Raw genomic sequence first — 17,106 nt, 5'->3', positions numbered from 1 at the left:
GATCACCTGTCACCATGCTTCCCCCAAGGACACCCGCAGACCCTTCTCCTGCCGCCACTGCCACCTCACCTCCTCTGCACACCAAACACCAGACCTCCCAGCGGCAGAATTGCCAAAACCGACTCCAGGCCACCTCAAGTCCATCCTTCTCAATGTCTGATCCCTGCACAAGCAAGCTGTGGAGCTTTGGAACCTGATAAATGCCACCCAACCGGACATCGCCTTCCTCACAGAGACATAGCCAAACTCAACGTCTGGACCGGACATCGCCATCGCTATCCCTAGTGACTACAAGTTACTCCACAAGAACCGATCCTTCAGACCAGAAGGCGGCATAGCCATCGCTCACAAGATCACCGTCCGACTAACGATCAACACTCAGGAATTCTCCCCTGTCATAGAGCACCCCCACTTCGAAGTGCACACTACCCTGAAGACCACCACTCACAGCACCCTCATCTACAGACCACCAGGACCACGCCCAGCTTTCAATGACTCCAGCATTGACATCATAACCCCCATGCACTCTCCTCCAGCAACTACATACTCCTCGGAGACCTTAACTTCCACTTTAACGACCTCAGTGACCACAACACCTCATCACTACTCGAGAATCTGGACACAAACAGGCTCAAGCAACTGGTCACCTAACCAATGCACACCACCAGACACACGCTCAACCTAATCTTCTCTGCCAGCAGCAACATCACCATCGACGACTCAACCCCGCTACCCTAGACCGACCACCACTGCATCCACTTCTCCATCTTCACACCTACAGCGTACACTCACACAACTCACCCCCGCAGGAGATAGAACCAGACCACAGAGGAACAACTCATCAGCACTCTCAGCAACTCGCCACACCCCAACACAACAGATGCCAACACCTCAGCACACAACCTCCCCAAATGGATCACCGACTGCACCAACACCCTACTTCCTCTCCCAACGTCCACAGGAAACACACCATCAAGAAAGCCAGTGGGTTCATCCCTGCACTCCAGGAATCTAAGCTCACCTGCAGGAGGCTGGAGAAGAAATGGAGGAACAGCAAATCCCCAGAAGCCCTTGCAACCTTCAAATCCACCACAAGATCCCACCATGGCCTCATCAGATCTGCTAGGAAAACAGCCCTCCAGGACCGCACCAACACCACGACACTCAGTACAAAAGAACACTTCAACGTCATGAAAGAATTTGCCAAACCACAAGCCGAGACCTCTAACATCCCTCCATTCAGGACCTCTGTGACAGACTAGCTACCTTATTCCATCAAAAAATCAAGGACATCTATGACAGCTTCGGACCCCAATACTCTCCGAACCCACCAACAATACCCCAATCCAATCAGGATCCACTGAACCCCCACAGCTCCTGCACGCCTGAACCTCCCTCAGGACGGACGAGACTCACTCCATAATGAGCAGCAGCCACTGCGGAGCCCCTACCGACCCCTGCCTCCACCACATCTTCAACAAGGCCAGTGTGTTGTTCGCACCCGAGTCCCGCAAGACCATCAACTGCTCCCCAGAGTCAGCAACCTTCCTCGAGAACTGGAAGCACACTGAGATCCGTCCACTGTTGAAGAAACCCACAACCGACCCAACGGATCTTAAGAAATACTGCCCTATCTCACTGCTGCCCTTCCCAGCCAAGGTCACCGAGAACGCAATCAACATTCAGCTCCGCCAACACATTGAGATCAACAACACCCTGAACATCTCCCAATCTGGATTCAGAGCTAACCACAGCACCTAGTCTGCCCTACTCGCTGCCACAGATGAAGTCCGCCCCCTCATTGATCACGACCAAACACCAGCCCTCATCCTACTCGATCTTTCAGCCACCTTCGATAGTGTCCCACCACACCCTATGCGCCAACCTCCATACAGCAGGCATACACGGCAGGAACCGTAGATGGATACACTCCTTCCTGACAGGCAAAACACGGAAAGTCAGGCTCCTGCCACACCTGTCAGAACCTCCAGAAATCAGCTGCAGAGTCCCCAAGCATCCTCATTGAGCCCCTCGTTGTTCAACATTTACATGACCCCGCTCACCCCAGTCGTCAGAAACTACAGTATGAACATTGTCTCCTACGCTGATGACACCCAGCTGATAATCTCCCTGACTGAAAACCCCTCAACAGCCAAGAAGAATTTCAAAGACGGGATTGAAGTAGTCATCACCTGGATAAAGGAGAGCTGCTGCAAGCTGAACTCTGACAAGACCGAGTTCCTCATCCCGAGACCTTCCTCCTCAGCCTGGGAGGACTCCCGGTGGACCTCAACACTCGGCAGCCCACCCACCCCCCACAGACCACACACGAAACCTTGGTATCATCCTTGACTCAGCGCTCACCATGACCAGACAGGTCAACTCCATCGCATCCACCTGCTTCCACACCCTCCGACTTCTACGGACGACCTTCAGGTGGATACCAACCGACTGCCAAAAGACCATGACACATGCCCTGATCATAAGCAGACTTAACTATGGCAACGCCCTCTATGCCAGAACCTCCAATAAGAACCTGAGCAAGCTGCAACAAAGCCAGAACGCCGCTGCCAGACTCGTCCTGGACATCCCCCACAGAGAACACATCACAAGACACCTGAAAGACCTCCTCTAGTTCACCGTCGAGAAGAGGATCAACTTCAAACACCTCGTACACACCTACAGAGCCCTCCACAACATCGGACCCGACTACCTCAATAGCCCCCTAACCTGGTACTCCCCTTCAAGACCTCTCCGCTCCTCCCAGCAGTCACTCGCCAACGTACTCCGCATAAAGAAGACCTCGGCTGAAGATCTTTCGCTTACCTGGCAGCTAAAGGTTGGAATACCTTACCTCTCCACCTCAGACATCGCTACCTCAAGTCAGGAAGGGCCTCAAGACATACCGCAGAGCACCATGAGACCCTATGGGTGAGGTGCGTGCTCTAGAAATAACTGATTGATTGATTGATTCTTACAGTCCTAGGTAACAACAGCTTTGACAAGTTCGAGGTAGGGGGCTGTCAGTGCAGTAACAATGCAGGCTGAGTGTGGACACAAGTGGTCCACAGCCTCCAGCAGAGGACAAAGGGAATACAGTAATAGGCAGCCCAAGGCATGTCAAAGAGGACTATTTACTCCCAGGACACACTGTATGTATCTGGCAACATGTTGAGCAGCAAATCCAATCCCTTGTGAAACAAGTTCTGCAAAGCGCCCTCTTCCTCCTCGGAAAGACCTACAGTAAGGTCTATGAGCACCATGTTGAGGGCTGTTTTCTATCCTTTTCCCAGAACGCCTACCAGTGCCACAGCTCTTTCCTGATGAATAGAACCGGTCAGACAAATGGATACAACGCCCATGCCAGACAGTGCCACCACTCTGGTGGAGCATCAGCTTTATCTTAGGAGGGCGAACAGGCAAGGAGCCCGCCTGCATGTTCCCTTTATATTACCCCGTATGAAAGGTTGGTTAACACCTTCCACATCTTCAGAGAAGTTTACCATAATTCGCTACTTGTACTTTGCTATGCACTTTAAATCAACATAGGGAAGCGTTTTCTTTCAGGAGAAGCCATCAATGGTTAGGATCTCCCACTGTGACTGCATGTAGTTGCCGTTTAGTGCATGTACATTGGGATGTCATTGTGAAAGGTGTAGGATAAGAGGTTTCTCATCTCATATGTTTTGCCTGTGGACAAGGCCCCATTTTATTCACGCCCCATTGAGGGCCAAACAACGTGCCATGGTTATCTAATTTGTGTGGCAAAAATATAAATTATGCAGCACATTGTCAGTATTATTTTTGTATGCATTTGAGATAGAACCAACATTGTTGATGAAATCTGCAAATTTTGCTAATTATGTGGGACAAACATTAAATCCATAATTATGTGGTGAACGCTGCAGCCACAGAATTTCCTTCATCCACTGACCATTACCATTGTCCGATGTTTTATTATCAATTTATTCAAGAAAGTTAAACAAAGCCTAAACATTCTAATTCTAATTTGCACACGTCGTTAGCTGAACATTGAAGATGGCAGCTTTTTGAAGTTAATTGCCCCTAATTAAATATATAGTATAGAAATGTATAATAGTATAATATGATCCAATATTACCCTCTTGGGGTACTAGTGACATTTACAAGCCACTCCATCTCTCTCTCTCTCTCTCTCTCTCTCTCTCTCTCTCGCTCTCTCTCGCTCTCTCTCTCTCTCTGTATAAATAGACATGTAGCTAGACAGACAGACAGGCAGGCAGGCAGATAGGTAGACAGACAGACAGACAGATAGATAAATGGATCACCAACTGTATGCATTAAATATCTTTCAGAAACTTTGAGGGCTTTTATTGGAAATCTACTCTGTCAATAAGTCAGGTAAAAGGTGAGGCATTACTCCTATCATTTATTTTAGAATTCTTTTAAATGTTTTCATAACAGCACAGTGAATACTTGAAAGCTTCCACAGCTAGTTCACAAAAGGTTACACATGGCATCATGCAAGCAAGGTCGGTTAACTACTTTTTAAGTGTTTCCAGTCCTATATTATATTGTTGTATTTTTGTGGCAGCCATAGACAGTTTAAACTGATTTCTTCGCTGCTGCACATGTGTCCGTTCCCTTTGTCCATTCTGTAACTGTTGGAGGAATCAGTGTAAACCGATGCAGCGCAATGCCTCGTTTTGAAACCCAGACTCCTCAATATCCAGTATGGTGAGCATGGGGTTTGGGGTCAGTGTATACCCTGCGATTCTACTTATAGTGTCATGAATCATGGTCATGGTCCAGGCTGTAAGATCCCTGCGCATGGTAAGGAGCAAGGGGTGATGCTAAGGTTCCAGGATTGTTGTCGGTCTGTGATGAAGTCTATTTCTAAGTATTGAAAGGGTTCTCCTGTTAATGGGAGGGGCTGAGTCAAACTGGCGAAGGGGCAAGGGCTCACTATAGGCACATATCTAGACTTGCCATAATTTACTCAAAGGCCGGATGCCTCACTATAGATCCGTAAAACAACCTAGGGACAGAACGTTACAGTTTCTGCACATAGACCAGCAAATCATCTACATAAAATGAGACCCAGTCTTCAAATGGGGATCCCCAGTGGATACTGGTGAATTGGGCACCACGTTGTATCCATTCTAGCAGGGGCGAGACCACCAGTGCAAAAAGGAGGGGGGAAAAGTGGCAACCTTGTCTAGTGCTCCCTTCAATTGAGAATGAGGAAAACAGTATGAATTTACATAGACTCTCGCACAAGGTTGGTGAAATAAAGTTTTGACCAGTTGCAAGAAGTGGGGCCCAAAGTTTATTCTATGAAGGATGTGGAACTTGAATGGCAGATGAAGCGAGTCAAAAGATTTTTCGAAATCAATAAGTGCTAAGTCTATTTTATTCCACAGTTCCCTTGCTCTGGCCTAAATTAATTGCAGCCTCCCCCCGAATGCAATGTCTGGCCCCCTGCTTTGACATAAAGCCATTTTGGTCTGGTTTGACAAGGAAGTAAATGAGATATACTAGTTGCGTAGCCAGGATTTTTGCTAAGATTTTTGCCTCTATATTGATCAGCGAAATCGGACAATAGGAAGCACAGGCAGAGGTGTCTTTTCACACCTTGTGGATGACTTGAATAGGTTCTCCTCTTATGTCTTCATTCAGGAGGCCTTTTCCTGTCATCTCCCCGAACATGGCAAGAAGATGTGGGGCTAGCAGGGAGGAAACACATTTGAAAAACTTGGTGGGGAAACCCCTGGTGCTGTGGGTCTTACCTGAATTCTGGGAGGCGGTGTTCACTTGCATCTCTTTGAGTGTGATTGTGGCCTCAAGTTCCACTCTTTGGAAGGCATTGAGGGGGCAGACTGGGAGATCTTTAGCTATAGGGATGGTTCTCTCTATATATGGTGGTGTGAGACTTGCATATAGTGACGAATATTAGCTGATGAAGGTTTCAGCGATGGTGTGGGCCACATAAGTCAGTTCACCATTGTGATGGCGGTCACCCCGGATTACCCTAGACTCCAAGTCTCTGGTCATCAATTAGTACAGGAGGTGGACCGCTTTGTCTCCCCATTCGTAGATATGATGTTAGGACACTGGCCAATTACGTTTGGCTGCAAGCAGTCTAAGGTGTCATAGGTCTTCTAAGACCACGGTTAGCCGTCTTAGTGTTTCACGTGTACTTCCAGTGAGAGAGATTTCATGTTCTAATGCTATTATGTTTGTTTCCAGTGCTGCTTCCTTCTTGTCTTGGTCATTTTAGTGCCGGTGATAAGAACCTTAAAGTGACCATGGGTTGAAGGCTTCCCATATAGTAATAGCCAAATCTACTGAGCTAATGTTAGTCTTGAAGTAATTCGTTATTGCATCCTGGAGACTCTCTGTGAATTTTTCACCTGGGAACCACCAGATGTTAAGGTGCCAAGTTTGAGAAGTCTATGTCCCTCAAGATGTAATTAAATTGGAGAACTGTCTGATAGGCTCTGGGGGAGGATTTTCACTTCTTTCACCCCCAGCAGTCCAGTGGCTGGTGTCAACAAGTGGTCAATGTGGGAGAAGATAGTAAATTGTTGGGTGTAGGATTCCATTTCTGTCATTTTTAAAAGATTTTCATTTGTCTGCATTTTCCTTTGAGGGCTTTTGATATAGCCTCAATATTCCATTTTGCTTTCATTCTCTTTTAGCTGTGATCCCAGTTACCGTCACACCACTCCAACAGGCAACCCAGAACCCATACCTTGATGTCATCATACTGAGTTGAAACAGTCCTTTTCTGGATACATTTGTATCCAATCTTTGTGGAGACTCCAATAAGCAATACCTTCATTCCATCATGCAATAACTTTATTCTGTCATTTCCATATTGAGTGCAATATTTTGTGGAAATCCCTTTTTCATGATCTGCAAGGTTCTGTTATTCTCACTCCTAAGCACAATGATAAACCGTGTCAAAAGGGAAAGAAAATCAGGGAAGAAGTGAAGCGGACATTGAGAATTGATGCATTCAGCAAAGTTTCTCCATCCCAGGGTAGATGGAACATAAATCGGTGAATTTCAAAGTAAATTGGGTTTGTGGGCAATAAAGCAACATGTGTAAATCATGGCAGGGCTTAGTCAGGATTTCTTCTGTCTAAAGGTGATAATACAATTGTTATGTATGGCTTTCATAGAGAGCCTCTATCCTTTATTTCAGTTTCTGAATCTCATAACCCATTGCTATGACATAGCGACAGTTGAAAGGTTAGCCACTGTTGTGATGTCATAAGGGACTTCCAGGCCAGGCTGACAGGCCTTCCTGAGAGCCTGTCAGCACAGATCTGCTTGCCTGTTTTTATTGAAAGCGGAAAGCACAGCTGCAGCAGGTTAAAGGAAGGCAGGGAAGTTGGTGGGGGTTGGTGAAGGATGGTAGGGATGCTTTTTCTCCCTTTGGGACAGGGATACACAGCAGAGGCCTTGTGATGTATGGCTTCCCCATCCCCCCTCTGACATTGCATAGCAGATGAAAGCAGGGGCAGATGATCTTGGGGGCCATACATAACATAAAATTAATAAACTGGTAAAAAGTGAATTACAGGAATGTTTTTCATGTCTGGGTTCCGAGTAACGTCATAGACTACTCAAGCTGTGCTCTCGTCTATTTGAGGTCTCTCAGAACCCTTTGGTATAAAAAATTCCCATAATTCACTCTTAGCCATCTATAAGTCTGTATTTTCATTGAGCTGGATAATGGAAATACTATTTATCTGAGCACTTAGAGAATATCCCCTGAGATTTTCCTCATGTCACATCATATTCCATAATAATTAATATTAGAAATATCTTAGCTCAATCTGCTCAGAAATAAAACGTTCTTCCACTCAGCATTATTCATTGGATTTGAAGTATTATTGTGTTTGTGCAGTGTCTATCTGGTACTTTGAAATTATTTTCTATCTCTAAATCCTCAGGTTTTACAATGTAAATATTATTATTAATGGTGTCTCACATATTACTTTTTATTATGTCATTCTAGATATTCATTCTCAGGAAAGAAGAAAGGATTTGTTCCAATCACAAGACAGAAGGACGGATTTGTACTATTATTAGAAGAACATCTTTCTTTGCTCTACTTGAATAGAGCACATTATTTGATTGACTATTCCAACATGTTCTGTAACTGTGAATGCAGCGGTATTTGCTCATGATTTCCAGTGGGCAAGGAACCTAACAGTGGCATTTGAAGAGTAATGAGAAGTTGAGACAATCTTCCTACTACTTGCCCATATCTATACATCCCCTCTTTCTCACACTCTTTTTGCATATACTTCTACAGTATAGATGCCCTCATCACCTCTGGATAAGTCTTTCATCACAACTTTATTTCGTTTTCAACTGACTGCAGTACATGCAACACTTTTGGAAAAATTGAAATATTGAAAATGTACATTCAATTGCAAATTACCTATTTATATTGTTTGTTTCTGTCAACTGTAGCATGATGAAGTGATACCCCAGTAGACATTTAAAAACTTATAAAGGATAAATCTCATCAAATCATGTGAAAATTTGTAAACTTTTGGTGATATATCAAAGGAGATACATATCAGTAAACACCCATTGGCCGTGTTCCTCAGTCACTGGCCAATCGCTATCACAACTGATGACATAACACCCCATGATGAGGTCAAATGATGTCAGGAGAAGTAGGGGCTATGTAGGTGAATGGTCATTAAGTTAACACAATGCATATTTCATATAATTGTGCCATACCTTCAAATGACTAGGACTGAGTTTCAAGACTATGGCAAATTTCCAAAGATATGGAAAAGCTGGTTAGCTTCTCTATATTTACTTCAACATAGTAATAGCAGTCACAGAGTACTTAGAGCTTAACATTCGACTTCCACAAGCTTAAAGTGAACAATACAGAAGGGATCTGCGCAACGTTCCTGCAATCCTTTGTAATTATGTTTCACGCTTGATTACCATGTTTAAGACCTCTTCACCACAGTTAGAGGCACGATAAGATAGATAGTTTAGAAACTGGAAGAGTTTTATGTCATGCGTATTTGATTCAATTAGTGTTATTTTTGGGAGACTTGACTGACAATGAGTGAAGTCAAATAAATTCAACAATGATCAAATTTATATTCACCGTTCATGTCATGTGATATTTTTCTGTAATTGTAAAGCAGAATTCCTTTTAAATGTATACTTGCTTTGCAGCTAATGGCATCAAAGGTTCTAGCTATTTATAGTTTACAATATAAAGCTCCTCATTGACATTACTATTTATGATTATTAAATTGTGAAATTGTTAGACATCATGTCACAAGACATTTTTGGTTACTCCAGGAATACACTACAGAATGTTTTAACACTTGGGCCCACATTTATACTTTTTTAGCTCCGCATTTACGTCATTTTTTGACGCAAAAGCAGTGCAAACTTACAAAATACAATTGTAAGTTTGCGCCACTTTTGCTTCAAAAAGCGGCGCAAATGTGGCACTACAACAGTATAAATATGGGCCTTGGTGCATAGAGTGAGTTGATGTACTCACCCAGCGACTCATAAGCACCAAAAGCTTCCATGAAAATCTCAAGATTTCTAATGTTGGAAGGATTCACTATAAAAATGTGTATAAAATGCCTGTAATAAGGCAAGCCATAACCAGGCACGTAAACATTTATTTTTAACCATAGAAATTGAATATGAGAACTGAGGCAAATTAAAAAAAGTAAACATCAGAGGAATATTTTATTATGTATGATTTTGCATATGAAGACTTAGGACCTAATTACGACCTTGGCGGATGGAATACTCCATCACAAACGTGACGGATATCCTGCCCGCCGTTTTACAAGTTCCATAGGATATAATGGAACTTGTAAAACGGCGGACGGGATATCTGTCACGTTTGTGACAGAGTATCCCATCCGCCAAGGTCGCAATTAGGCCCTTAATGTTAGGCCCATTATATTCTTGACATCAGTTGGTGCTTTATTGTGGGATGGGATAGGGTACCTTCTAATACACATCTCAAAGAAATATTCAAATGATCCCTCTTCAGAGTTTTCCACTTAGCTCACCTTATTGTAACACATTCACAAAGCTTATTTTGTGATAAAAAAACTTCAATACTCTCGTTATGTTCATGTACATTAAAGAGTACACTTGAAAGCTCTGAGATATGTAATATGGTCTGCTGCCAGATGTCCAGCACTCAACTATGTTGCCCACTATCACTGAACTAGTTACTACATCAGTGACATTAAATTGGGGCACTGCTAAATAAAGGTGTGTGTTTATATATTTGCATCTCCCCCAACAACGTGTTTCCATATGGAATCAACATAGGACGTAAGCCATTCAACTTCTAAAAGGTTTAATGCAAACTATTAATGTAAAAATATTGGGATGGATATTTTCCAAAGTCCAAAGAGATTCACATTTTGGAAGAGATGGAAATGGACAATGGCCTCTGATATGATCCTAGCTGATTCTACCTCCTTATGCATTAACAGTTAATTCTTTCTAAGGAACTGTCCAGGTGATGTTATTATTTACTTTATAAAGTGCACAACATGCTAAGATTAAGCTTGTTTTATAAGTCTTGAATGACTTTTACTGTGGAACATACATTTGTTTTTAGCGGTTGCACCACGATGTATGTATACAATACACCCTTCAAAACCTGAAGGTGGCCTTAAGACTGATATCCTGTTGTTGCAATTCTTTCATTTTCTGGACAATAGTCCTCTTGAAGAATCGGCTCAGTAGAACTGAAATGAACATTACCAGCTGGATGTCAAGACTAAAGAAAGACCCACCAAAGCATTCGCACACACTCAACAGTGTAGTATTCTCCTTAATCTAGACCCCTCTTACTATGAGGACTATTGAATAATCACCAATAAATATCTGCCATCTCAGGTCTGACTCTTGTGGACAAACAGATGACTTGCAGTCCTAAGGTTGCTCTGTCTTTGTGGAAAGATGGCATCCAGAAGTATCCTGTGATAGGCCAGACTTGAAGAAAGCAAAGCATATATGCAGGTTGTGTCTAAGAATGGACTTCCTTATTAAATGTGGAAACCCGAAATGAAGAATATCGTATCTTACTAAATGTTATATTTTTTCCAAAGGCCTCTAAGTGTGTATTTTTGTATTTGTTTTGCAAATGTGTTGATATTTGAATATATTAAATAATGTAATATACAATAAAGTTAGAATGGTTGTGGATTTGAAATACTCTACTATATAAAACAAGTGTTCAACGTACAATGTCTGCAAGTGAAGTAATGCACATGTTTAATATGTGCGGGGGTCTAATTATCTGAGGTTAAACAAAGTTACTACCTTTTTGAGAAATAAATAAAGAAACGTGTTTTGATGTTTTCTTTTGTTTATAAGCAAGGGGGTTGTACATGCAGGTGGTTGTGTTCACGTCCTCATAAATATTGAGTAACTCTCCAGAAGCCAGTCATGAAGGCATAAATATATCCTTACAGTCTGTGTCTAAAAATGACGTTTCTATAGCATGTGGAAATACGAAAATGAAGAATTTAGTACCTTAGTGTTTTATTGTTCCTCCTTATTTTTGAAGGTTTTGATCTACTCACTATCTCTGCTGTATCACCTGCAGGGAACCAATGAGAAGGCCCGATAATGAGCTGGGGCCCTGCTCCTTTCATGTCGTCACCAATTTCTCCTTGTTGCATGAAGTGTCAAACAGTTGGAGCTCCCCTAGGGTTTTTCGGAAGTGCAAGTTGGCATCAAATGTGTTTACAGGATTAATTGCATTAGGAGAGGCTCATCACCTGGATATTGAATCACCAAAATACCAACGGTAGCGGAAGTGACATCATGTACCCTTTGGCCCCACTCTGACAATGTAGGGTCTCCCTTTATTCTAACGTTAGGCTGTGGATAGTTTCATTTTTGCTGAGATGGTTGTTGGACACAGGAAAGGAAATGAGTGGACATTACAGAAATTAAATAGGGCTTCTTAAGTCATGTTCATTTTCTGTTTCTGTCACGACCACCATGAACCAGAGGCCAAGGTTAGTAAAGTGCAAACGAAGGATGCCAGGTACCTACCCTGGCTACATTAAATGGAAATCCATATTTAAATGTGGCATTCTAATTACCTTAAGATGTGCAACATTTAGGAAATGTCTGTGGAAATGGGCAAAAGCCATACATGGCATGTATGAAAGTGCAAAATGGTGGGAAATTTAGCAATAATTTCTTCTTTTGATTACAAAGAGGTCAAATTACAGAAAGTTTGGAAAATGATGAAAGTAAGTGCCGAAATAAAACGACAAAGTAATGAAATTCAATATTTATATGATTTGATTTGCACATTTGTAAAGTTCAAGTAAGGCGTCTATATAGGATAATCCAGGTGGTGACCGCCGCTTCAGGTTTAGAAAGATCTCCCTGGGGAAAACGGTAGATATTATATAAAATGTATCAATCCTGCATCCTGTTCTTGTGATCTCCACCTTTCTATGGTTATTAAGAAAGTTTAGGAATGTAATGCTAAGTTTATTCGTGCATTATATTAACAACTTACTCTGACCACTCATCTGAAGTATTGAAGAATCTTGGGTCATCGAACACACACACGCACACACACCCACACACCCACACATACTGCTGAAAATATCTCTTGACTTCTCAGGTCTGAACACTCATGGATGTTTAAACAGTTAGTGACAACACCTGCAGAACTTCGTGAAAGCCAATAATATTCTTGGGGGAATGCTGTCACTAAGGTGACCGATCCCATACAGGTACTAAAACTGAAACTACCAACTTGAATATCTCCGGTTCAGGCAATCCCACCCTGCTGATGATGCTAAACTTGTCTTTAGCGTTTAGTACCTTGAATCACAACACTGCTGAACAGGGTAAGGTGTCTGGTTGATTGATGGGTTAGAATTCAATAGTACGTGCCTGGAGTCTTTATTTGTAAAACGAAAGCCAGAGTGCTGATTGGCTCAGAGAGCACAACGTGGATTTGAGTGGCACATAGGGTCCCGCAGGCCTCCAGTCTGCTTCCCCTTTATTTTCATCTGCACCTGATTCCGACAGATTTAGGTGCTGGGTTCCAGAATTAACCTGATGATACGTAGATAGTCTTCTCCCTGTCACTAGATCCTTTTCAAGACCAAAGAATTGCTGCTGACGTGTTTGATACAGTAAAGAGATTAGATAATCAAGAGCGTAATTGGCCGAGTTTCAATGTAGCAAAGACAGAGTCCCTGTTCATTGTACATACTAATATCTTAAATTCAGAAATTCTAGTGTGAGAAAAGGTCAGTACATTAGGAGCCATCTTCAGCTTGAGAGCGTTTAAGGGGCAGCCACACCAAAAGGGTTGCCTCAGTCATGCACTTTCATATGAAGATATTCAGAAAAAGTAGACACCTCTTATAGGAAATGGATGAAGCTACGATGGAAATAGCCATTATCAGCTGAAGGTAGTATGAGAAACCTTCAGACTATGCAGAATGTGACATCTAGAAGACTGCTAAATTTACCTAAAGACACGCATTGTACGTTTGAAATGTGAACCTAACTATAACGTCCCTGTACCCTTTGTTTTTCAAGTGAATTTCTATGTTTTTTTTTCTATTTTCTAACTATAATTTCCCAGTAACCTTTTTTTTTTTCAGTGAATTTCTATAGTTTTTATAACGTTAAGTAATTTTAATTACTTTATGTTAATCCAACCTTTGCCGTGGCCAAGCCCCTATAACCACCCAACCCCATTGACCATCCAACACCATTGGCTGTATGGCCTGGCCTATGGCCAGGCTCTACGGCCTATCCCCTATAACCACCAAACCCCACACCATGTGAGGTCTTGGGCCATGCATGGCAGCGAATGACGGCAGGGCCTGGCCTGAGTGCAAGCCCTGATGCTTACCCCCTATAACCATCCAACCCCATGCCACTCACGAAGTGCTTCTTTGTTTGGTGGAGATGTGATCATATTCCTGTGCATCAAGAATGTGTTTAAAAAATTAGGGGGGGGCGTGGGAAGACATTGCATACCACTAATCTTTATGGGATGGGACCAAAAGCCGAGGTTTCTAGGCCGCTTTACATACTTGTAGTTTTTAAAAGGGAGAGCATGATCTCTGGTCTCAGCAGCAGATGACTAGAAAGAACCCACTCATCACCGTCACAACATGAGATATTGCACTCAAAGCAATTAAGGATGTAAACATCGCTATCAAGGTTTACAGATAAATTTTCAAGGTGGAAATGCAGGGGAAAAAAAACACTTGCTTTGCCTTGACCATGTGCAAGAAATTAGGATGATCAGTACTTTAGAGAAGCAGAGCTTCAACTTGGGCACCTGCTTTGTTTATATCTGTAAATGCTTCCCATTGAGGTTTAATTTCAGTGAAATGAGCATCGTGCTGGAATGAATCCTACCCTGCATATTTATCCAAGAAGAGGCTAGCGTTTTGTACAGCATGTATACCCAATTGGAGTACTTTCTACTGGCTAATTAGTAAGTGCTACCTTGTTGGGTGATTGTTCCTTGAGCGTCTACACCAGATAACATTTCAAGGTGAACCACAGAGAAAACACACTCAAATGATTTGTACTTTACAAAAGTAAGCGTTTCTTTTTTGGTGGTGATGTGATCATATTCCTAGGCATCAAGAAGGGACCGTGGGTGGAGCCTCAAGGCCCCCACAGTCCCAGCCGCCTTCCAGCCTTCAGCAGGAGCCAGCATTGCTCCTGCACACAGGGATCTGAATTTTCAGCAGCTCTCTGCATGCAGGAGCAATACTTTTATCTCTTTCCCTGCTCGCATGTCTGCGGACAGGGAAAGAGATGAAAACCGCTCCTCCAACAAGCGGGAGCATTTTGACAGCTTTGCTAGCTAGAAGATATCACCTGAGGGTGGGCAGCTTGAGAGATAGCAGGAGGTGGCCCTGAGAGGTGATGGTTCCCAGGGACATTAAAGGCTCCAAGAGAGCGGCCATAAAGCACCCTTCCTCTCTTTTGCATGGGTCGGCACCAAGGAGGTGATGATCTGTATATGGGCCACGAGAGGAGGCCCCTCTCTTTAAAAAAAATTCTAAATGGCCTAGGGAGGTGGTGGTCCCCGGAGTGTGGGGGTCCATGCGCCCGCACTTATTTTCCTTTCTATCTCGGGGAGGTGGAGGTCCCCGTGGCTTCATACAGCCCCAGGAGGGGGGTCCATGCGGCTGCCTCTCTATTTTAAGTAAACGCCCCAGAGAGGTGTGGTTCCTGGGGCCCAGGAGGGTCTGCACAGCCCCCTCAATATATTTTTGGATATGCAGCCTCATGGAAATGATCGTCCCCCTGGAATGAAGAAGCCCTTGTAGAGGTGGGCCCACGCAACCCCCCTACATTTTTTCTAATAAATTGTGCATGTTCTAGGGACCTGGCCCACCCAGGATTTGCTCAAAAAAAGTGCAGGAGAATGCACTTGTTTTTTTTTTTTTATTCATTGTTCAATTCGTGTCTTTTGCTGTTATTTAAAAAAATAGCTTTGTTGCCCTGGTGGGATCCTAGGGGGAACCCAGGACCAAGAATCAGGGGTTAGGGTATTCGTACCCTGCCCCCTTTTCCTTTTTTGCATTTTTTGGGGGACTTGGCTGAAGCCGAGGCCCAAAATGGCTGCCAACACTACCTGGTTGAAGTCTTGGCAGCCAATCAGATCTCTTGCTGAAATAGGGAATATTCGCGAAATTGTCTCAACCCTCAATATACAAATTTGGATTTCCTCTAATTTCTCAAAAACTACTGAATGGATTTACACCAAATAAGAAAACGGGTGCTTTCTGGATCAAGAGCTACCTTTCTGTCAAATTTGGAGTAATTCCATCCAGCCGTTCGGGCTGCAGCAGTGTCTAAAACCTCTTGGGAATTAACTTGGTAAACACAATTTATTTCACACACACCATTTTTCTCGGCCCCCGCTTGACGGATCACCCCAAGACTTTTCATGCACAACAAGAGCCTAAAGAACACTTTATTTGGAAAACGTCATGAAGATTCATCAAACGATGTCAAAGATACAGGCAAGTCGAAAAACACTATTTCTATGGAAACAATGTCCTAACTATAACTACCTACTGGTGACCACTACTAGGCAACATCTATATTGAGGTAAATGTCATATATATATATATATATATATACATATATATATATATATATATATATACACATATAAATAAAGTATTTATTGTGCATACAAGAGAAAAACAGGCTTTGACAGAACCATTTAGGACTAGACCCTTCCTCGATGTCAAAAACCAGCAGTGTGTCGGTCATTTAAATATTTAAATAAAGAAAACAGAGTCAGTTTCTTCTGGCAGCTTGTTCATGGAAATGGAAGATGCGCTGATGGTACAAGGAACTGTGGCCCTGCAATCACACAGTGGCAGCCATATTAATAGAACAAAATGCCTATTTTGGATCGATCCACTGTTGTAGTTAATATCCAAAGAGCATGTAATGTTAATTATACAGTTGCCACAATTTTCAACCCTCATGATTCTTGAGTCATATCAATCTTCGCTGTGAATGAATAATGAAATTAAGAATATAAAATCTGCATCCCCATGGCAAACCATTCCATTGTACAAATAAACACCAACAATATTAGATATGCATCAAAAAATGACCAATCAAAATACATATTCTATTACCACACAATTGGATAATTCCTCGCTGTCACTGCCAGAGTTCCCTGGTTAAATCAATCAAGTCCTGAATGGGCATACTGGTTAAATTATTTACTGCCGGGCAGCAGCCAGTCCTCAAATAGCGTCCCCGTTCTCCTGACACTATCCAATATGGGTCCGCATCTCCTCATCAATTTTTAACCCTGTTGGTTTTAGTTTGCATTTCAGCAATATATTGTGATCCAAGTTGTCTTATCTCATCTTTAAGGACCTGATCCACACACAAAAGTGTAACAAATTCCTGTTACTCTCGTGTTGTTTGGAAATGTTGTGCCTCGGGGTATATTGGATCCCCCTTCAGTATCACACGCATGTGCTCCAAAATTCTCTTCTTAACTACATTTACTGTGCTTTCCACAAATTTGGCCGTATACCACATAGT

General features: G+C 42.8%; 1 protein-coding gene across 1 annotated transcript in view; it reads left to right on the top strand.

The window, feature by feature from the left end:
* The window catches only part of VGLL1 (vestigial like family member 1), a 43,757-nt gene extending 32,392 nt beyond the window's left edge, over positions 1 to 11,365 (top strand). Inside the window, exon 4 of the mRNA XM_069212456.1 lies at positions 8,009 to 11,365. Within this exon, the coding sequence (XP_069068557.1) occupies positions 8,009 to 8,082 (74 nt within the window). The 3' untranslated portion in view covers positions 8,083 to 11,365. The remainder of the gene's footprint in view (positions 1 to 8,008) is intronic.
* Positions 11,366 to 17,106: the final 5,741 nt, after the last annotated feature.

This window comes from Pleurodeles waltl, chromosome 2_1, assembly GCF_031143425.1.
Source record: "Pleurodeles waltl isolate 20211129_DDA chromosome 2_1, aPleWal1.hap1.20221129, whole genome shotgun sequence".
Classification (NCBI taxonomy): Eukaryota; Metazoa; Chordata; class Amphibia; order Caudata; family Salamandridae; genus Pleurodeles; species Pleurodeles waltl.
Note: the sequence above shows the minus strand (reverse complement) of the source record. Positions and strands in the feature narration are given on the sequence as shown.